The sequence below is a fragment of the Notamacropus eugenii genome, chromosome 3 (genome assembly GCF_028372415.1).
Source record: "Notamacropus eugenii isolate mMacEug1 chromosome 3, mMacEug1.pri_v2, whole genome shotgun sequence".
In the NCBI taxonomy this organism is placed as follows: domain Eukaryota; kingdom Metazoa; phylum Chordata; class Mammalia; order Diprotodontia; family Macropodidae; genus Notamacropus; species Notamacropus eugenii.
This window is the reverse complement of record NC_092874.1, coordinates 278,604,874-278,628,488: the sequence shown is the minus strand read 5'-3', so window position 1 is coordinate 278,628,488 and position 23,615 is coordinate 278,604,874. Positions and strand designations below refer to the sequence as shown.

The following is a 23,615-nucleotide window of genomic DNA, read 5'->3' as shown; positions in this document are numbered from 1 at the left end:
CACCAGTTAAAAATGGTCAGTCATCACGCTAAAATTAAGGGAACTACATTCTCAGATGCAGATAATTCTTTCTGTTGGTATTAATGAGGCTAGTGCTGAGGACGAGTGACCTTTTCCTTGTCCTTGACGTTAGAAGGTGTTACAGACAGTTGGTTTGGTTAGCCACAGAGGAGCACCCTGCAATATTAAGTGTTAATGGCATAGACAGCTTGAGGGGAATAAACCCATTTATTACTGTTCTGTTCTGGTGAGAGACACCTATGTCAACAGAAAAATAGGCTAGTCAATAAACCAGGGAGTGAGTACGATAGACCACCAATTATTTTAAGAAGACAATACTGGCTGTGTGATTCTGCAAAAATCACTTCAATTAGTAAATATTTTTAAAGCACTACTGTGTGCCAAGCATTGTGCTAAGCTCTGGGGATAAAAAAAAGAAAGGCAAAAGACAGTTCTTGCCAATACTCAAGGAGTTTACGGTCTGATGGGGAAGACAACCTGCCAAACACATGGATACAAGGCAAGTTCTATGTGAGATAAAGAGAATAATTAATAGGGGAAGACACTGGAATTCAATGTCCCAAACAATTCAAAATCAAGTTACAGTTGGATATGTTGATCTGCATTCGTGGAGAGAGATTCCATCCCGGGAGTTCCCTATACCAAAGAAATTTTAGGAGTCTAGACCCCCCAAAAATTACATTTTAAACTTTATTCTAAGTGACCTTTTGAACTTCATTCCTTTTTATCCAACTCCATCAATTCTTTCACTTTAGCCCCCACAGCTTCCATTAAGTCATTTTTAGAGCTATGACAATGAACTATGATTAACATTTGAAAAACCATTTTGTAAGGAAAATGTTAAAATATCTAAATTCTAGGATCATCTCTTTAGGGCTACAAGTGACCTTCAAAGTCACTGGGTCGAACCCGTTCATTCTGTAAATGACAAGTCCAGAAACGTTGACTCTCCCAGCGTCACCCCACTAGGAGTGGACCAGAAAGCGAAGTCCTTTTTCCTCCTTCAATTATATGTAAAGAACTGTTAACATTTTTAAAATTTTGAGTTCCAAATGATCTCCCTCCTTGTTCTTCCCCCTCCTTGAAAAGGCAAGCAAATTGATATGCAAAACATTTCCATATTAGCTATGTTGCAAAGGAAAACACCAAAAAGGAACTCAAGGAAAATAAAGTAATAAAAGAATGCCTCCATCAGGCTCTATCGGTTCTTTCTCTGGAGATGGATAGCATTTTTCATCATAAGTCCAGAATTGTCTTGGAACATTGTATTAATCAGAATAGCTGTCATTCACAGTTGATCATTGTTACAATATTACTGTTTCTTGGCTCTTCTCACTTTACTTTTGCATCAGTTCATGTAAGTCTTTCCCGGTTTTTCTGAAACCTGTCTGCTCATCATTTTTTATGGCACAATAGTATTCCATTACATTCATATACCACAACCTGTTTAGCCATTCCCCAATGGATGAGCATCCCCTCAATTTCCAATTCTTTGCCACCACCAAAAGAGCTGCTATAAATATTTTGTGTATTATAGGCCCTTTTCCTTTTTCTTTTGTCTTAGGGAGTTGTCTCATGTCAAGATGGTAATGACAGTGAGTCAACCTGGATCTACCCATACTTAATAACACCAGCCTCTCACTCTCCTAGGCAAGTTGATGATGGCCTTGCTGTTTTCCCACTGTTACATTGTTGGTTGGCTTCGGTTTCCTCATCTGTAAAATGAGGGGGTTGGACATCATGACTTTTTGGGTCCCTTCCAGCCCCAAAGTTACAATCCTATGATCCCAGCTATGCTCCTTCTTACTTCCATACCTTAACCCACAATCCCCTCCTTAAGGGCAGAATGGAGGGGGAACCAACCTCAAATTTAAGAGGACCTGTGTTCAAATTCTAACTCTGGTATATCTTGGCTTTGGGGCCCTGGCCATGTGTCTTAACCTCTGAGTGTCCCACTCAACTCTAACAGTTGCAGAGAAGGTGCCAATATGCACTAGTAGAGGGAATTTCCTCGCCTGGGAGTTCCCTAGACCACTGAATCACAGGTCCTGTCTCTATCACTTCCTTTGAAATAATCTGCCAGTGCTCTTGCCTACCCATATCCTGCTCAGAATTCAAAGCCCAAACTATGCTCTATTTCTTTCTTCCCTGACTCCAGCAGCTTAAATTACTCTTTTCCTATCTCCAATCTATACAATAACACTACTAGTCTGTACTGTACAGCTGAGCATTTGATTCTATTTTTCCTCTTTTCAGTTTTGAATTTCATTTAGGAAAGCCTCTTTTCCATTTTAGTTTGTGAACTCCCAGAGGGCAAGAAACATGCTACCTTTGTATCCTGAAACTCTCCTTTCCTGAGTACGCACCTAAGGAATTAAGAGTCACAACCATCCTTCAATGCATGAAGAGCACTTGCCCTTGGTTCTCTCTCTAATCTGGGACTACTCACTAAGAGAATCATTTGATGAAGCTTTATAGAGATTGGGAGGGAAGTCCCAAAGGTAATTCAGACCAAAACCATCAAAACTAAAATTTTGTATTTAGGAGAGTTGGTGGGAAGTTTCCATCATTTCATTCATCAGTTACATGCCTTATCCATCAAAAATACTTCACTTGGATCCCATCATCTTTCCCTACCAAGGTTGGTGGTGTGTACAGTAGGGTCCTCAATTTAGATGGAGGTCTTCAATCTGTGCAGGAACAACCTGGGACTCACCACTGCGGTAGGGGCTCTCCAGGAGGAAAAGCTGGAACACCAGAGGGTAGGGACAGAGCCAAGCCCCGGCCCTGGCCCCAGCCTAAGGCAGGAACTCCAGCCCTCTAGAGAGTCTCTCTGCACTTTTTGCAAACAGTGAGGAGTCTCGAAATATCCACTTGACCCTCACGCACCTCTTAACACATCACTGTGTGATTCTGTAAAAGTCACTTAATCACTCAGTGCCTCTAAGTGACTCTAAAGACCTAAATTGCAGAGCATAGGCTAATCAGTGCTGGTAGACTGCCATCCGTGGTCAGTCAACATTAAATTAAAATTAACTAAAATTCAATCAATTAATAATGTCCCATTGACAAAAAAGCATTTTCTCTCTCCCTGCCCCTTCCTTCACCTTGTAACAAATATGCCCAGTCATATTCCCAAATTGGCTATGCCCAAAAAATACAGGACATACCAAAAGTCTTAGTGCAGCTTTAATACGTTAAAGACTTTGGGGACACTGTAGATGTCTCATTCTGTGCTGAATCCATCACCTCTAGCACAGGAAGTTGAGGAACATGTAAAACCATCAGTCCTCTGGAATCTTGGTTGATCAATAGATTGAATAGACTTCTTAATTATTTCAAAGTTGTTTTATACACAAAGAGTGCTTATGGAGATACATATTTTTGGAATGTATGTAAAACTCTGCCCTAATTCTAGCATAGATATAATCAGAAGTGTCGGCCTGGGAGTGGATGGAGCTCTTCACAAACAGTGGACTAATCACCTGAACAGGAAAGAGCAAAGAGGTCTCCCTGATTGGCCTCCCTGCTTCTCTGTGGGCTGACTTTAGATCATAGCCTTTGAAGTGACACATAGAGAAAGAGAGAGACAGAATGAGAGTAACAGGGGGGGAGGGACAGAGAGAGAGAGAGAGACAGAGACAGAGACAGAGACAGAGAGACACACAGAGAGAGAGAAAGAGAGAGAGAGAGAGAGAGAGAGAATGGTTAAGTGTCTCTTTCTGGAGGCAGATAGCATTTTTCATCACAAGTCCTTCAGAATTGTCTTGGATCATTGTATTGCTGAGAATAGCTAAGTCATTCACAGTTTGTCATCATACAATATTGCTGTTACAATGTACAATGTTCTCCTGGTTCTGTTCATTTCACTCTGCAACAGTTATAACTCTTCCCAGGTTTTTCTAAAATCCTCCTGCTCCTCATTTCTTATAGCACAATAATATAATATATATTCTTAATAAATGTCTGTTGAATTTATTTATTTCCATTGGTAGCTGATTCACTGAATTACATCTAAAGTCTCATGTCCCCTCTCCTGCTTAGATCGGGCAGGAGTTCCATTGCAATACATAGACCAAAGGGCAAAGTGAGAGAGGGCTTATTTTTTTAAAAATCAATTCCTTCCCTTCAAATATTACCCCACCCCCATCATTATAGTCAGTCCTGGGTTAAAACATTTCTAGGGGAAAGATAACATCTGAACCACTAGTTATTTCACTCCCAAGTTAGATAAGTAGGTGTGTCTCCTGACCCAGTTTGGGAGTGGATGGAGCTCTTTCCAAACAGTGGCTTAATCAACCTCAACAGGCAAGAGGAAAAAGGTCTCCCTGATTGGCCTCCCTCCTTCTCCACAGGCTTTTAGGTCATCGCCTTTGGAGTGGCACATAGTTATTTGCTTTCAATCTTCTTCAGCAGAGGTATCATCCCAAGCAGAGATACTCAACGGAAACAGACCTCCAGAAGAAAAAAGATGCCCAGATATACGGTCCACGTCCGGGGAGAGTGGCTGGCTGTGCCATGTCAGGATAGCAGCCTCACGGTGATGTGGCTGGGTCGGGAAGCTGTGAGGAGGTACATGAAGAACAAGCCTGACAATGGGGGTTTTGCCTCAGTGGATGATGTGAAGTTCTACATGCGGAGATGTAAGGGGTTGGGTCTACTGGACCATGATGACCCATTAGAAATTGCCTTGGAGGACAATGAATTTGTGGAAGTTGGTAAGTAGAGTCAGAGGGATTATAGATCTGAGCAGAAATAGATCATGAATGGCATCTCTCAGCAAACCCTTCAGAGACATCTCTCCTAGCTCAACGATGAGAACAGAATCATTGGCTGAGAGCAGTAAGGGACCTGACAGGTCATCTGGTCCAGTTTTATCATTTTACAGATAAGGAAACTGAGGCCTAAAAAATGGAAGGGTCCTTAGAGGTTGGTTTTCTGTTCCAACCTCCTCATTTTATAAAGAAACTGAGTGTCTGATTGGTCCAACCCCGCTCCCCACCATTTTACAGATGAGGAAAGTGAGTGAGGAAAATGCATCCTAGAAAGAGAAAAGTGATTTGCCAATCTCACACAGCGGCTTTTGAAGGTCAGTTGTTGTTTTTGTTCCATTGGTTGTCCCTGGAAACAGAGCAGGTCAAAGGGAAGGAATTTATTTAATTTTTTATTTAAGGAATTATTTTAAGGTCTACTCACTAAACCAGTCCTCTTTGGCCCTCTACTTTCTCTTTCTTTTTTAAAATGTCTTTTTGATGTCTTTTGTTTGTGCCTCATGGTCACTTCTGGCCATAGTCCCCTTGTCCTCCCTTCTTCAGATTTAACTTTCCTTTGCAGTAAAAAAAAATGCCGTTATGGGTGGCCGTGTTTAGCAATGTATATAATCAATCAGTAAATGTTTATTGAACACCTATTATGTGCCAGACATAGTGTTAAGTACATATTGAGCAATATGTGTTTAACACCGTGCGTGGCGCTTAATTGGAGCTTAATAAATGTTTACTGATTGATTATATATTACATATATATATTTATATATACACGCATGCACATATATACATATATGTATGTGTGTGTATACATATATGTATATGTATATATCCTTTTAGTTACTCATCTCTGCAATGAAGATCATAGATTTAGAACTGGAAGGAACATTAGAAGTCATCTAGTACAACTCCATCATTTTTACAAAAAGGGAAACTGAGGCCTAGAGAAATAGAAACTTTGCCCAGGGTCACATAGGTAGTAAATGGCAGAGCTAGGAAGGAAAGTAGATTTCATTCATTGAGAGGCATCACGGTATGGCAGAAAGAATGCTGGCCCTGGAGTCAAGGGATCTGGATTCAAATCCTGCCTCAAATATTACCTTGAAGATTCTGTTCAGTCTCTTTGCCTCAGTTTCCTCATCTTCAGAATAAGGAGATTGGACAAGATGATCTCTAAATTCCCTTCCAACTCTGTGATTTTCTGATGACTTATCTGTTATGGATTTCTGTCTGTCACTGGTCTTCCTTTCCTTTATGCAGACCTCCAGACCATCATTTAGAATCTGTGCTTTTGTAAAAGATGCACCAGAGTCTAAAGACAGTTATTCCTAAGAGTTGAGAGATGAGCTGCAGTCTGTCAATAAGCATTTGTTAAGTACCTACTATGTTCCAGGCATATTGCTAAGCCCTGAGTACAAAAAAAGAGGGTAGATAGATAGTTGATGGATGGATGGATAGATAGAGGAATGGATGAATGAATGAACAGATGGATGGATGGATGGATGGACAGATGGACAGATGGACGGATGGATGGATGGATGGATGGATGGATGGATGGATGGACAGATGGATGGATGGATGGATGATAGGTAGCTAGAGATACAAATATATCTATATAGATACAGATAAAGACACAGATAAACACATATAGATATAGGTAGAGAGGAAAGAGAGAAATGTACTCTAGAATAAAGGGAGGATATCAAGAAAGGTTTCCTGAAGAAGGTGGGATTTAGCTGGGACTTGAAGGAAATCATGGAAGCTGGGAGGCAGAGACAAGGAGGGAGAGCATTCCAGGCCAGTCAGGAGATGGGAATGTCTTGTGGGAGGGACAGCAAGGAGGCCATTGTTGTTACCGGATCATAAGTGGAATATAAGGTGCAAGAAGCCTGGAGAGTGGGGGAGGAGGCTGGGAGAGGAGCCAAACCAGTGAGGCAAGCTGAGCAGCCTGGCCTCGCTGGGCTCAGGGGGAACAGTGTGAAGACACCATGTAAAAAGAAAACAGTAAGGGTAATAGCAGCATCAACAACCATTATTTATAAAGTGTTTTAAGGTTTGCAAAAATGCTGTTTTTCAAATAACATGTTATGTCATCTGGTTATACACTGGGGTCCTGTGCCCTGGGAGTGTGAAGGGCTATGGCCACCTGTATTCCCTAAGTATATACCGTTCTACTAGTCTTCTCACCGTTGTTATGCCTTTGTATAACAGGACAGTGAACCCCATGCTACACCATTTAAGTAAACACCTTTGCTTTGGGGTAAAAAAAAGCCGCAGCAACAGTTTCTGTTGTATTAGTCAATTACTGGTGAGAAATGGACCATGGTAATGGCCTTGCCTTATTTTTTAACTGAAAGATTTTTGAGGGGAGTCTTGACCTTGCACCCTTTAAGACTCCTTGGTCTTCTCATTTCAGTGATAGAAGGGGATGTGATGTCTCCAGACTTCATTCCATCCCAGCCGGAAGGAGTTTATCTGTATCCTTTTTGGAGCATCATCTTATCTTTCTTTGAAATCATCATTGCTCTCTTATATGCATGTTTTCTTTAACAGGCTTTTTTCAGATACAGCAAATACCGGGAACCTGATAAGGTAGGATTTAACCAATGGTCTTTCTGGTAGCTGGTCCTGGAGTCAGGAAGACTCATCTTCCTCTGTTCAAACCTGCCCTCAAACACTTACTAGCTGTTTGACTCTGGGCAAGTCACTTAGCCTTGTTTGCCTTAGTGTCCTCATCTGTAAAATGAGTTGGACTCCAGTACCTTTACCAAGAAAACCCCAAATGGGGTCTTGCAGAGTCAGACATGACTGAAACAATTCAACAACAACCTTCTGGGGGGAAAATGAAGGCCAACAGTGGCAATTTTTATTGAATAAAGGGAAGCGTCCTGAAACCTTTCTTACCGATGACAGATAGTAAGAGTATTACCCCTGTCTTCAAGACACTAACATGACCTAATTCAGCAACATTTAGAAAGCATGTACTGTGTGCCAGGAGCTGGACAATACAAAGACCAAACCAAAATAATTCCTGCCCTCAAGGAGTTTACATGCTTAAGTGTGACCCCTTGTAAATAGCAGACACCCATGAGATAGTTGTAGAACTGAATGAATGCACAGAAGGCCCTTGTAGCCACAGGAGAGATTTTGAGAAACTGTCAACTCTTGCTCTCTTTATCTCTCCAGTTTAGCTGTCCCTTTCACCCCCTATTTTGGAATCTACTATTTTTAAAAAATGTGTAGTGACTGTATTCATCTTTCATTTCAGTGATGAAATCTCTAAAGTTCCCACATTCAATTCTATATGTCAGAATTTTAGCATAGGAAGTGACCTCAGTGACCATAGTCCAACCCATACTGGAGACCCAACATATTTGACAAATGGTTTTTTCTCTACCCACAGAACTTCAATGAGAAGGAAACTAGCACCTCGTAGGGTGGTGCGCATTCCATCTATAGATGACTTTAATTGCAAGGAACTTTTTCCATCCTAAATGACCTATTGACCAACATCCACCTACAGCTCCTAATTCTGTCCCTTGGGGCCAAATGAAATAAATCTAATCCCTCTTCCCAGGTGACAGCCTTTGGAACACTTGAAGATCATGTCCTCCCCTCCCCTCTTCTTCAGACTAAACAACCTTGATTCTGCCACATTTAAATGTGCTGATAAATATTTAATTACCGTCTCCATGGAAACAAAAAGTATGCAAGACATACTTTTAAGTTTCATCTGCATTGGCAACATTTTCTCCATCACTCCATAAAGTCTAGACAATCAGCAAGATAAGAAATCAGGCTTTGCTTTGTAGTTTGATTTCCAAGGTGCTCACAATTCAATTTATTTATTTATTTATTATTTTTGGTCTTTATTTTATTTTTATTTTTCCCCAGTTGCGGGGAAGATAATTTTAAAGACCATTTTAAATATTCATTTAAAAAAAAAAACTTGTTCCAAATTTTCTCCATTCCTCCCCTTCCACTCCCTGAGACAGTAAGCAACTTGATATGAGTTATACATGTTCGATCATGGAAAACATATTACCATATTCGTCATCATGATGAAATTTAATTGACTCCAGTATACACCCCCTGGTTATATGATAAAGGTCCGTCTCCATTCTTTTTGCACTTCTCTGTACACTGTCCAGCTTTTATTAATGTCCACCTTAAACTGTGGTCCTCAGAACCTAACACAATCCTCTAGATGCGATCTGGACAGGGCAAAATCCGCCGGAACTTATCACCTTCTTATTCCAGAAATTATTGCCTCTCAATGAAGTTCAAGATTGCATTGGCTTTTAGGGGCCTGCCACCTCACCCCACTCACTTGCAGTATCTCATTATACACATTGAGTTCTTCCCTCACTAAAATCCACTTCTTTTGACCAGTATATTGCCTTAGATGGAGATAGTCTGACAACGGAGGATTTGGTCAATTTAGGAAAAGGACTCTACAAAATCAAGGTAAATATATCAGGTAGGGGAAGACACCCTGAAATCTCCATTGCCCTGCCTTGGGATAATATCCCAACCAAGTTCCTTATCTGCTGTTTCCCTAGCTTACTCCAGAGGCTGAGAAACGGGTGCAGGACTCCAGAGAGGTCATCGAAAGTATTGTGAGAGAGAAAACTGGTATTCATTCTCCTTTGGGTCTTGAGATGTTATATAGTATTTTTTTTTAATGAAATGATTATTTGTGGCTAATGTACCCAATATATTTTTTTCCCTTTTCAGTTGTTTATGGAATCACTACTGGATTTGGAAAATTTGCCAGGACTCTCATCCCCATCAGTAAGCTAAGGTAGATGGGAGACAATTTCTCCAAGTAATTGACTTAGATTCTTTGTGAATTCATTTCATAATGCTCCGACAGCTTAGTGGCATGTTAGGTTGAGCACTAGATTTGGAGTTAGAAGGAACTGAGTTTAAATCTTGCCACAGATACTTTTTAGCTGTGTGATCCTAAACAAATCACTTAGCCACCATCCGCCTCAGATCCTCCATTTTAAAATAAGGGTAATAATAATAGAAACTATCTCCCATGGTTGGTGTAGGATAAAATGAAATAATATTTGAAAAACACTACAATGCCTGGCATATAATTAGTGCGTAATGAATGTTTGCTGACTGGCCTCTATCATTTTAGTGAAAATTGCTAAATGATAAGACCCAGATTGAAAATAAAAAGAGCTTTTCTTTCTCTTTTTTTTATTCTCTCCTCTCAGGGAACTCCAGGTCAATTTAGTGCGTTCCCATTCCTCAGGTAATGAGAAGTTACTTGAAATTTCTGGTTTTTCTTTGAGTGGCAGAAGGGTCGGGGTTGATTGGGAAAGACTAAATGTTTGCTCTGTTGATGTCTTCATAGGTGTTGGGAAACCACTGATCCCGGAGAGATGCCGGATGCTCATGGCTTTGAGAATCAATGTCCTAGCCAAAGGATACAGCGGCATTTCCCTGGAAACACTCAAACAAGTTATCGAAATGTTTAATGGTAATGACCTGGACCTAATGTTGGCCAGGAGGTTAAAACAAAATAGAATGTCATCAGGTTAGTCAGTAGGATGACAGGAAGAAGGGACTCACAAAGGATTGAGATAGGAGAAGGGAAAGGGAAATGAGGAAGATGAATGTTACCAGGGATGTCAAAATACAGTCTATAAAGAAACTTTATTCTCGGTTAATATGGAGTCAGGAAGCCCTGGATTTGAATTCCACCTTAGATTACTACTAGCTCTGTGATCTGGACAAAGCCTCTGTTTCATCATCATAAAATGGGGATGATAATGGTTTCTCCCTTCAACAGCAAGAATTGTTGGGAGAATGAAATGACTTGAATGTGGGTAAAATGCCTTGCAAGCCTTAGGGGACTAAATAAATGTGAGCTATTATCATTATCCATTTTACAAAGATAAGAACTAGTTACATAAGCTTTAAGTATCAGAACTTTAGTCCCCAGTAGTCATAGTATCACAGAACTATGCCTGAGATGTATCTTAGAGGCTGTCTAGACCAACCCCTTCATTTTACAGATGGGGAAACTGAGAGCCAGGAGAGAATTACTGCCTGGTATAAAGTGACAGAGCCAGTTACGGAACTGACTGTGATGTTGTTAAATTCTTTGGGGGTGGAAAATACCTTATATTTTCGTTGGGGAAATTCCATTGTGAAGCAACATTGGACACTCCCACATAACGAGGCTGCCAGCCTAGGCCACTAGAGTGCCCCATTTTCTAGACTTTCAGCTATATATCCTCTCTGTTTTGCTGAACTAATTCAGCCACTGGTGGTTTTACTATTGGTTAATTTTCCTCTGATTATTTGGACAGATCACAGAATCATGGAATCCCAGAACTGGGAGGTGGCATAGTGGGAAAAATGCTGGATTCACAATCAATAGACCAAGGTTCAAATTCTGTCTATGCTGCTTATTATCTATAAAATCTTAAGGAAGTCACTTTTCTGGGGCCTCAGTTTCCTCATCTGTAAAATAAAGGAGGAGGCCTAGATGCCTCTAAGGTTCCTACGTTAAAATTATGCTTTGATAATTATCTCACCCAATCTTCACCTAAACCATGAATTCCTTCTACAAGTTACATAAGCTTAAAATATTATACCTTTAGTCTCCTCGGCATGGTGTCATAGATCTGGAGTTAGAAATGAATGACCTGACTTGTTGAATGACTATTCTACAAATAGACATAAAGATATTTCAACATAAAAGACAATTCAAGGTTGAATTGTCTTTTATGTTGAAATGTCTTTATGTCTCTACACATCTCTACATAAAGACTGTCTATGCTCAGGCATTCAGTACCTCCTTGGGATGGCCTCCCACAGTCTGAGACATTTCTAATTGTGGGGATGTTCTTCCTAATATCCAACCTAAATTCATGAACAAGTCTAAACCTTCTTCTACACAAGAGCCTTCAGATACTTGAAATGTTATCATGATCCCCTCCCACTCCACTCTTCTCCGGGCTAAACATTCCCAACACAAGTCCCTTCACCCTTCTGATTGCTCTCTTTTGGTTGTATTCCATTTTGTCAATGCCCCTTCTAAAGTGAGGTATTTAAAGACCAGAGGTTCCCAAATCTAGAAGGGACCCCAGAGGTTATCTAGTCCATAACTTCCCCTTTTTTACAAAAATGTAAACTGAGTCCCAGAGAGATGGGGGTTACAGATTTAGAGGACCTTGGAGTCCATCTAGTCTAATCCTCTCATTTTTACAGATGAAACAATTAAGTCTCTGAGATATAAAGTGATTTTCCCAAGGTTATACAGAGAGTAAGTGGTAGAATAGGATCTGAACCCTAGTTTTATGACTTCCAGTAAAGCAATCTTTACAATACTTTTATCATTAGTTATGTTGGTTCAACCAAACTCTGGAAGGTTAGGTCTGCCCAGTCTTACTCTGGATTTTCCTGCTTAGACAGGAGGACAGCATGGTAATTGACTCCTGAGTCAGGGGAGCTGGGTTCAAACCCTACTATTGATGGAATAAGAGAAGGAGTGCTGAATTTGGAGTCAGACAACCTACATTTAAATTCAGATTCTGATAGTCACTAAAAGGATGACCTACTAAATGTCTCTGATCCTCAGTTTCCTCAGCTATAAAATGAAGGAGCTAGACTAGCTGACTTCAAAGTTCCTTCCTATCTTTCAATCTATAATGCTTACTAGGATGACCTTAGATATATAGCACCAGGCCCTGAATCAGAAAGACCTGACTTCAAATCCAGCCTCAGACACTTACTAGTTATATGACCCTGGGCAAGTCACTTAACCCTGCTTGCGTTGAAATGAGCTGGAAATGGCAAACCATTCCATCAAGTAAACCCCAAATGGAGTCACAAAGAGTAGGATACAACTGAAAACAACTGAACAACAAAAGGATGACCTTCAGTAAAGCATTTTATCTCCATGAGTCTCAGTTTCCTCTTCTGTAAAATAAGGGAGTTAGACTGAGTGTCCTCTGTGGTCTCTCTAAGCTCTAAATCTGTGATCTCCTCTTCTGGACTTTGCTGTAACACAGTAGCTTCCCTTTGCAATAGCAAATAATACCAGATTTGGGGGGAGGTGAAGCAGGTGGGCTGGTGAGGAGGGAAAAAAGAACAGTGTGGTTAGAAGCCCATTCCATGTGCCCCATGATAGCTTGATTTTTTTTTTCTCTCTCTCTCTTAGCATCCTGCCTGCCCTATGTTCCAGAGAAAGGAACAGTTGGAGCCAGTGGGGACCTGGCTCCACTTTCCCACCTTGCCCTGGGACTTATAGGAGAAGGGAAAATGTGGTCTCCAAAGAGTGGCTGGGCTGATGCCAAATATGTAAGGAAGCTCGGGGACGTGTCACATGGATTACCAATGCTTATCTGTGAAGCTGCATCAGGACGCCCTTCTAAGGCACAGGATTGGATCCTGTTGCAATCCTGTTGGGAAATTTAAATTGTTTCAGTGACTACTCCCATGATACCACTTCCTCTAGAGCTTTAATGCTGTGTGAGGGAGGCAGCCTAGGCTCAGGCAGAGACAGATTAAGGAGGTCCTGGGTTCTAATCCGACCTCAGATATTAAGGAAATCACTCTGGGCCTCAGTTTCAAGAGTGAGGTTGAGCTAGATGTCTTCTAAGATTCCTTCCAGTTTTAAATCTATGATCTTATGACCTTCATATTTAAGGTTGTTCAGTCACGTCCGATCCCATTTGGGGTTTTCTTGGTAAAGGTACTGGAATGGTTTACCATTTCCTTCACCAGCTTATTTTGTAAATGAGGAAACTGAGGCAAACAGAGTGAAGTGATTTGCCCAGGGTCACACAGCTAGTAAATGTCTGAGGCCAGATTTGAACTCATGAAAATAAGTCTTTCTGATTCCAGGCCTAGAGCTCTGTGCACAATGGCGCCACCTAGCTACCCCATACCAAATGCAATGTGGCATCAATCCCTTTGTCCTTAACTCGTGAATGTGTGTGTGTGTGTGTGTGTGTGTGTGTGTGTGTGTGTGAAATCTCAAAACCCAAGACTACTCATAGTCACTGAACAGAACAGGCGCTTAATAACTATTAGCTGAAAATTAGCTTAGAAAGGAGAGAAAGGGTATGATCAGTGTACAGGGTAGATAATTGGTCTCTGAGCAATTATGAAAGCCTAGGATTTTAGAGCAAGGGACCCCAAAGAGGATCTGTCTTCACTGAACAGGGTAGGTGCTTAATAATTGCTGATTATATTTAATTTAGGAAAAAGAAGTACTCAGGACCTGGGCAGTCTCCACAATTGTTCCTTGAGCCATTCTCAAAGCTCAGAATTTTAAAACAGGAAGAGTCTCCAAGACCATCTAGCCCAACCCACACCTGATGGAAAATCCCTCTATAAAATCACCAGCAAGTGGTTATCTATCTTTCGTTTAAAGGTCTGTAGTGACAGGAAACCCAGTCATTCATAAGGCAGCCCTTTAGACAGAGTAAAAAGCAACTGCCTCAGAACAGCTGATTGTTAGGAAATATTTTTCTTACTTTGGATTGAAATCAACCTCTCTGCCCCTTTCCTTTGTTCCTAGTTCTGGCTTCTGGGGCTAAGCAAAAAAAAAAAAAAAAAAAGCCCTAATTCTTTTTCCATATAACAGTTTTCAGATATTTGAAGATAGCTGTCATGTTTTCTGGATGAGTCTTTTAATTTTGGCTCTGAATAAACTCATTTCATTCCTTCCCACAGCACCTTATTTTGTAGCCTTGTGCCACTCCTACTCATGTTCCCTACTTAAGGGAAAGGATTCAGGGCCTCTTCTTTGCCTGGGTATGACATGACACCCACAATCCTATGTTCAACAATCAGCAAATATTCTTTGGACACATGATATATGCTAGACACTGTGCTTGATAGAACCATAACTAGGGCAAGGTGATCAGACCTTTGGTCCAAGGTACTGAAAATTAGAGGGTGCTCTTCAACATCACAGAAACAACTGAACTCCAGACTTAATAGTGAAGCAATAATTAGACAAAACAGGAAGTTACTAAATATCTTGTGGTCTTTTTCACACCCAAGGTCAGCATCTCCCCCTCAGCTAATCAGCCCCATTGTATTCCATAGTCTTTGTCTCTGCTTTCTTCAACTTGAGTTATATTTAATAGCTGATGTGTGGGTGTGTTTTTGTGATGCTTGTCTCAAGCAGAAAAAGTGTTATATATGGCTTCAGTGTATGGGGCTGTGTGGTATAAGAGTTGGTTAGTCAATAAGTGTTCATAGGTGGTGCTGAGTATAGAGCACTGGGCTTGGAAACAGGAAGATTCCTCTTCATGAGTTCAAATCTGGCATCAGACACTAGCTGTAGAACCCTGAGCAAGTCACTTCAACCTGTTTTCCTCAGTTTCCTCATTTGCAATATGAGCTGGAAAAGGAAATGGCAAACCACTCATTATCCTTGCCAGGAAAACCCCAAGTGGGGTCACAAAGAGTCAGACACAATTGAAAACTATACAACGACAAAATCAAAGGTAGGATGGGTTGGAGAAGGGGTAAGGCTGGAACTGGAGATGCCTTTACCAAAACAAACAGGGATATGGAATCAGGTTTTTATTTATTTCTGAAATTCCTTCCTGTCTTGTCGATTGCTCTGCAGGTCCTGGAAGCCCATGGACTGAAACCAGTCACTTTGAAGCCAAAAGAGGTAACGTATTTTAAAGGCTGTACTTGGAGAAAACCATCACCCCTGTCACATTTTGTTTGTAAGATGAGAATAATGATAGTTCCCAGGATGGTTGTGAGGATAAAATGACATAATATCTATAAAGCTCTTTGCAAACCTTGACACTTTATCCATACTAGTTAAGCTAGCTATTAGCATAGTCCTCTATCTTGTGTTAGGAGTCATTGATCTAGAGCTGGGAAGGACCTCAGAGAAAATCTAATCCAATCCCCTCACTTTACAGAGAAGTAAACTTATACCAAAGACATTAAATAATGTAACTAAGTCATCCAACAGGGAAGAATTAGAATTGGAATTTCGTTGAAGGTATTCTAACAGCAGGGCAGGCAGCTAGGTGGCACAGTGGGTAGAGCATCAGCTCTGGAGTCAGGAGGACCTGAGTTCAAATTTGACCTCAGACATTTATTAGCTCTGTGACTGTGGACAAGTGGCTTAATCCTGTTTGCCTCAGTTTCCTCATATGTAAAATAAGCTGAAGAAGGAAATGGCAAACCACTCCAGAATCTTTCCCAAGAAAACCCTAAACGGGGTCACAAAGAGATGGATGTGACTAATCAACCAAAAAAAAATCCTAACAATAGTTGACAGTTCTAGGTAAAGAATCTAGTAGAAAAATAGCAGAAATAAATGGACCATTGACTCAGAATTAGAAATGATCTTGAAAGTCATCTGAACCAATCCCTTAATTTTTTTAGATGAGAAAAGTAAGACCCAGGGAAGTTATTTAACTTGCCCAAAGTGTATAGGCAGAAAATAGAAGAGTCGAGACTTGAATCCAGGACCCTCCAACTCCAAATTTGGGGTGCTTTCAACTATATATCACCCTGCTTAGAACAATTGGGTCCATGTGTCTCTCTCCCAAGGGCCTGGCTCTCATCAATGGGACCCAAATGATCACATCCCTGGGTTGTGAAGCAGTTGAAAGAGCGAGTGCCATCGCGAGACAAGCTGACATCGTGGCTGCTTTGACCTTGGAAGTGCTGAAAGGCACCACCAAAGCCTTTGATACAGGTTGGTGTCAGGGCTGCCTTCCCTGGTGGCTGGGCCAGCCAGTGGGAACTGGACAATTCAGGGATTAATGATGGAGAGTTGGGATCAATATCTCTCAAATCATGAAGGAGATGTTTTGGGTAAATAAGGATTTTTTTTTGTCACCAAATTCCCAAACTAGACCCAGGGATCTGACTCTGCATTCTTACTACCCATGTGACAGTGGTTAAGTCACTTAACCTCCTTAGGGCTCAGTTTCCTCCTCTGTAAAATGAAGAGATTGCTTTAGCTTGCCTCCCAGGTCCCTTTTTAAAATCTCTACATCTATGATCCTATGCCTGCCCTTAGACAAGCCTCCTAGCCTCCATAGACCTCAGTTTCCTCTTCTGTAAAATGACTGATTCTTAGATCCCTTCTATCCTGAGAGCTATAAGCTTATGACCCTTCTGCTTGATGAATTTAAGAAAGATGAAGAACCAGCCCCGGAGTCAGGAAGACCTGAGTTCAAATTCGGCCTCAGACACTTGACACTTATGTGTGACCCTGGACAAGTGACTTAACCCTGGTTGCCTTGCAAAAAGGAAGGAAAGAAGGAAGGAAGAAAAGAAGCAAGGATGGAAGGAAGATGAAAGAAATCATTGCTTTATACAGTCAGCACAAAAACAAGGATATTTGTTAGTCTCATGAGGAGGTAAACATTTGTGGTCTGGTTAGATCAGGTCCCATTGACCATATGGAAAGCAGAAGAGTACAGATGGAATGTCCAATGATCCCCTTGAGGAATTCCACCTCCCCCAGCATTTCTCCTTAGCTGACTTGCCTGTGATCAGTGTATTCAGAGGAGACAGGAATTTGCTTACCTTGGGCTCTTGATCCATCAGTAAAAAGCTTCATCTCCTTTTGTCCTTCCCAGCATTCATTTCAACAAGCTTTTATGAAGTGTGTGCTGTGTACAAGGTGTCCTGCTAAGTGGCAGAGGGTACAAAGGCAAAAACCAAAATCGTGCCTGCCCTGAATGAACTTATATTCTCCTAGGGGAATACAACATCCATCAATTGATTAATCAACAAGCATTTAGTAAACACCTCCTGTGTGTCCCAGCACTGTGCTGGATGTTGGGGATACAAAGGCAACCGTGGAAAAAGTCTTTGCCCTCAATGAGTTTATAGTCTGAAGAGGAACAAGATACACATTATTATGGATATATAAAGTGTTTTCAAAGTAAACATGAGGTGGTGTGTGCACATGTGTGCATGCGTGTGTGCATGCATGCGCATGTGTGTGTGCATGTGTGTACATGCACATGTGTGTGTGTGTGTGTGTGTGTGTGTGTGTGTAAAGGGATACACCAGCAGCTGAGAAGATCAGGAAGTCTTCATTTAAGAGAAGGATCTTGAGCCTAGTTATGAAGAAAACTAAGTAGGTAAGAAATGTATGTTCCAGACCAAGGAGACAGCCTGTCCAAAACCTCTTCCCAGAGGTGGCACTTGAGTTGAACTTCCAGGATTCCAAGAGGCAGGGTCATGAGGTAAAGCATGGGGACACCCTCTGCTGAGGTCTGGAGGTGTGAGCCTGGGACAATGGGCTGGAGACAGACAGGGGACTTTGTATTTTATCCATAGGCAGTAGGGAGCTACTGACATTTCTTGATCAGGGAATGGCACGGGCAGACCTATGCCTTAGGAACATCAATATGGTACCCATGTGAAGGATGGACTATAGAAGGGAGAGGCCAGAGGCAGGAAGACCAGTTAGAGACTGCTGCTATCAGCTAGGCAAGAAGGGCTGAGGCCTCATTTCTAGAATATATAGAGAACTGAGTCAAATGTACAAAAATACAAGTCATTCCCCAATTGATAAATGGTCAAAGGATATGAACAGGGAGTTTTTAGAGGAAGAAATTAAAGGTATCTATAATCATATAAGAAAATGCTCTAAATCACTATTGATCAGAGAGTTGCAAATCAAAACAACTCTGAGATACCACATCACACCTACCAGATTGGCTAATATGACAGAACAGAAAGATGATGGATATTGGAGAAGATGTGGGACAGTTGGAACACTAATTCATTGTTGGTGGAGCTGTGAGCTGATCCAACCATTATGGAGAGCAATTTGGAACTATGCCCAAAGGGCTACAAAAATGTGCATACCCTTTGACCCAGCAATATCGCTTCTAGGACTGTATCCCCAAGAGATCATAAAAATGGGAAAGGGTCCCACATGCACAAAAATATTTATAGCAGCTCTCTTTGTGTTGACCAAAAACTGGAAATCAAGGGGATACCCATCAATTGGAGAATGGTTGAATAAATTGTGGTATATGAATGTAATGGAATCCTATTGTGCTATAAGAAATGATGAGCAGGAAGACTTCAGAGAGGCCTTAAAAGACTTATATGTACTGATGCTAAGTGAAAGGAGCAGAACCAGGAGAACTTTGTGTACAGCAACAACCTCAGTGTGCAAGGAATTTTTCTGGTAGACTTAGAACTTCATTGCAATGCAAAGACTTAAAAATTCCCAATGAACTCTTGAGGCAAAATGCCTTCCACATCCCGAGAAAGAACTATGAAATTTGATCGCAGAATGAAGCAGACTAATTTGTTTTGTTTTATGATTTCTCCCATTCACTTTAATTCTTCTATTCAATATGACTAAGGTGAAAATGTATTTAATAGGAACGTATGTGTGGAACCTATATAAAATTGCACGCTGTCTCAGGGAGGGAGTGGGGAGGGAGGGAAGGGGAAAAAAATCTAAGGTATATGGAAGTGATTGAAGAACACTGAAAACAAATAAAATTATTTAATTAAAAAAGAAAGGATGAGGTCTGATCTAACCTTGTGAGTAGAGAGAAGGATGTGGATATGAGAGATGGTCCTGGGAGTAGTGAATGTGAGAAATGTAGAGGTCGAATTGAAAAGACTCAGCCATCAATCGGATATGTGGAGTGAGGAGGAGTGACCTGAGGATGACCCCTAGGTTTTGATCCTGGATGATGGCAGTGCCAAGTATGGACCAATGATGGCCCTGCCTACCTTGAGCAGCTCAGAATCACTCTGTAATTCAGGGTGAGCCAAATGTGCGTGGACTGTCACTTTTGTAGCTTGGAAACAGTTAAGAGGGAGGCTAAGGTGAGGGCTACTGGTGATGAGTACTCTTAAATCCTCTTGTGTTTTTGTCAGAGACCTGTTTGTACACAACCAGGGATAGTTATTTAATCAATCAATAAACACTTATTAAGTGCCAGGCACTGTGCTAAATAATAGGACTACAAAAAGAGACAAAAGACAGTCCCTGCCTTCAAGGAGCTTAAAATCTGAGGATGATAACAGATACGTACAAAAATGTTATATACAGGATAAATAGGAAATAATGAACACAGGGAAGGCATTAGAATTAAGAGAGGTTAAGAAAAATGAGATTTTTATCTGGGCCCTGAAGGAAGCCAGAAGACAGAGATGAGGAAGAAAAGGATTCCAGATATGGAGGACAGTCAGAGACCTGTGCTTTCATTGATATAGGGACCCCCGAGGTAAGGAAGCCTCTGGAACCTCAGGAAAAACACTCACACCTTCCCATAAAACATCTCTTGGCAGATATCAAAGAACCTAATTTTAATTAATACTAATATTATTAATAACTGCATCTCACATTTACACAGCATTTTGTAGATATGATAGTACTTTCTTTGTGGTAAGTATTATAAATTATATATTATTTATAGTGTAAATGATACATTTGTAAAGCATAAATTATGTAATATATAAATATGTGATATAAATATATTATATGAAATATAAATTAAAAAAGTTATTATAAATTATAAATATTATTATATTTCCCCATTTTGCAGTTGAGGCTTAGAGAGATCAGATACTTTGCCCACAGACAGTAGGCTACTGAGCATCAGGTCTTGGACTGACCCCAGGATTTCCATTTACACATCCTGAGCTCTTTATATCGTGGCAGAACAATGAGTCTGACCCAGTTCAGCCTCACTCTGAAGGAAGACGAAGGTCTCAGGGTGTTTTATCTTCTTAATTCCAGACATTCATGCCCTGCGTCCTCACCGTGGGCAAATTGAAGTCGCTTTCCGGTTTCGATCCCTCTTGGATTCTGACCACCACCCCTCAGAAATAGCAGGTAGGAAATTCTCTGGGAGGAACTACGTGTCTGGTTAGATGTCAGAGTCAGGGAGGAACGTCAGGCATATGAGGATATGCTTTCCTCCCGCTCACATTCTCTTCTCTCTCGCAGAAAGCCACAGATTTTGTGATCGAGTACAGGATGCCTACACGTTGCGCTGCTGTCCACAGGTGAACCTAACATATTTTCTGGAAACTTGAAAAAGAGACTGATTTGAAGAAAAAGCAAGAAAAAAAATTTCATGTAATGGGTCTCTCCTTACCTTTACTTTCTTGTGGCTTGTTCTGTGTGGCTAATTCTAATTATTAGGAAGATTTTACTTAGGTTCAGCTGAAACCTAATTCCTTGTCATTTCATAGGGTCATAGATCTGTAGCTAACCAAGACCTTAGAGGTCACTGTTGCTGTTGGCCATCCCTCATTCTCTAAGAGGAGAGTGATGTCTTGACTTGCAAGTGAATTGGGAGCCTCACTCTCTCCTCTAGAGTCTTCGGAGTCCAGTGGTAAGACATGGGCCAAGACTCCTGGTGATGGCCTTGGCCTTTTTAAGCTAAGGTCTTTCCCAGGTCCCAGTTTGTCTAAGGCAACACCTATTCAGTGATTTAAGGCTAGGTGTGAACTGAGACAAAAGATGGCCTAGTTTGCCTTGCCAAAAGAATCAGTCTGAGAGGGGGACAATCTCACAGTTTCTGGCCAGAACAGAAAACATTTGCTATTTACACTCACTCTGAGCCATCAAAACCTACTCTTAGAGGTCAAAGAATCATATATTTAGCTCTGGAGGGGATTTTTGATGTCTGCAAGTCCTAGGAACATAGATTTAGACTTGGAAGGAATCTCAGAGTTGATCTAATCCAACTCCCTCATTTTATAGATGAAGATACTGAGGCCCAGAGATGGGGAGTGACTTGCCAAGATCACACAGGAATGGTGTCAGAGGCAGGACTGGAACCCAGATCTTATAATGTCAAATCTAGCATTGTTTTCTTGGCATCAGTCACTCTTGGTTTTAGTTTTGTCATCTGGGGCATAGCACAAGTTCAATATCCTCTGCAAATGACCACTCCGGATATTTGGCCTTAACCCAACCCGTCCCCCAACCCTAGCCCTGGGCAAAAAATCCCAAATTCTCTCAGTTGGCTCTTACATGATTTTGAATTCCTTTACCCACCCTTAAAAAGGAAATTATTCCTTCCTCTGATTTTAGTAACATTAGTTTTTGTTTTATTTTTACCTAAATAATTTTTCTTCGATTTCTCATTTTATACAGTGAAGATATGTTTCCTTTTCCTTGTTCAACACCTCTGCAAGTCAGGCCATTGGCTGGCTTTGTGCCCTCATTTTTCACACCCCACTAAGGCTAATTAAAAGACTGCCTTGCCTCTCCAATTGAGAAAGTATCTGATCCCTCCCAGTTAGAGAAAGGAATCTTTTCATGTCTGGGATAGAATGACTGGTCTTTTCCATTTAGAAATTCAAATGCATCATTTCCATACTAATACCATGTGAGTAATATTATGATTCTTCAAAATAAAAGCACAAAATAGATTAAAGGGGAAATAGTCAGGGATGGCATCTTTGGTGAAAGCAATCCTATGCAATCCAACAAAATTCAGTTTAGCTAAAAACCTCCTTCGTAGGTTGAGAAGTCACCTCTCCTGCACTGTTAACTAGAGGTATTGGATTTTTATAGAAATCAGTTCTCTTGCAAATGTATGTTGGTAAGGAATGTTTCTTGGCTTAATGCCTAGGAGGAGAGGCAGTGTGGCACAGTGAATATGAAGATAGCCTTAGAGTTCAGAGGACTTGGGTTTGACATGTGCAGAAAGAGACAGGGGAAGGGAGAGGGAGAGGGAGAGACAGACAGACAAAGAGACAGAAAGAAACACACACACACAGAGAGACAGAGAGAGAGAACATGAGAGGAAGGAAGGAAGAAAGAGGGAGAAAGGAAGGAAAGGGAGAAAGTAAAGAAGAGAAGGAGGGGAAAAGAAAGAAGAAAAAATGGAAAAAAAAGAGGAAGAAAACAAAGGAAAAAGAAAGGAAGGAAGGGAAAGAAGAAATGAAGTATGAAAAAAAGAAGACAGGAAGAAAAATAAAGGGAGAAAGAAGGAAAGAAAGAAAAAGGAAGAAAAGAAAGGGAGGGAAGAAGGAAGATAAGATTAGAAAAGAAGGAGGGAAGGGAGAGAGAGAGAGAGAGAGAGAGAGAGAGAGAGAGAGAGAGAGAGAGAGAATTCCTGACCTCAAGGAGCTTACATTCCATTGGGAGAGTCAATCAGTGAACATTTATTAAGCACTTATGAGAAGAGATACAACTAGAGAAGATTGAGCATGTAAATAGATAACTGTCTGTGGGATTACTTGAGGAGGGAGGGAGTGCGAAGGGGGAGGGTTGGTAGAGGTTTCCCCCTGGAGTGGGCTCACCAGTTCAGTCTGGAAGAAAACCAAGATTTCTAAAACTGGAGATAGAGTGTATTTCAGGCACAGGGGAAAGTGTGGGCAAAAGTGTGGAGGAAGGAGATAGATAATCAAGTTTAGGGAACACCCAGTGGTCAGTTTGGCTCCACCATGGAGTGCACAGAGAGGAAGAACATGTAATAAGTCTGAAAATTTAGACATGAAGGATTTCCAATGTCATCCTGAGGAGTTTATTTAGAGGTAATAGGGAGCCACTATCCGTTTTTGAGCATGGGAATGACATGGTCATATGAGTAGAATCCTGAGGACTTTCATGAAAGCAAGATCACAGCTATAATGAGATATTTTAATATTAGATGTGGAATCAAAGATGACCCCACCTTAAACAATGGTTTGTGCTGTAGTACTATGGCAAGGTCCTCGTGAATTTACAAAGTAAATTGAATTCTTTTCAAATTGCAGTTATGTCATGATTTCTACTGGCTAGGCTTTGTTGCAAAGACTCAGATTTTCCTACAGCACTTTTCCTAGCTCTACCATCTCCCTCATTTCAACCTTATTGGTATA

General features: G+C 40.9%; 1 protein-coding gene across 1 annotated transcript in view; it reads left to right on the top strand.

Annotated features, from left to right (window-relative positions):
• Nucleotides 1–4,299: 4,299 nt before the first annotated feature.
• Nucleotides 4,300–23,615, top strand: part of HAL (histidine ammonia-lyase) — a 39,223-nt gene continuing 19,907 nt past the window's right edge. Inside the window, exons 1-13 of the mRNA XM_072655631.1 lie at nt 4,300–4,739; nt 7,204–7,264; nt 7,352–7,379; nt 9,180–9,254; nt 9,350–9,422; nt 9,525–9,591; nt 10,016–10,053; nt 10,156–10,281; nt 12,973–13,112; nt 15,400–15,447; nt 16,350–16,497; nt 20,533–20,628; nt 20,743–20,801. Coding sequence (XP_072511732.1) covers nt 4,493–4,739; nt 7,204–7,264; nt 7,352–7,379; nt 9,180–9,254; nt 9,350–9,422; nt 9,525–9,591; nt 10,016–10,053; nt 10,156–10,281; nt 12,973–13,112; nt 15,400–15,447; nt 16,350–16,497; nt 20,533–20,628; nt 20,743–20,801 — 1,206 coding nt within the window. The 5' untranslated portion in view covers nt 4,300–4,492. The remainder of the gene's footprint in view (nt 4,740–7,203; nt 7,265–7,351; nt 7,380–9,179; nt 9,255–9,349; nt 9,423–9,524; nt 9,592–10,015; nt 10,054–10,155; nt 10,282–12,972; nt 13,113–15,399; nt 15,448–16,349; nt 16,498–20,532; nt 20,629–20,742; nt 20,802–23,615) is intronic.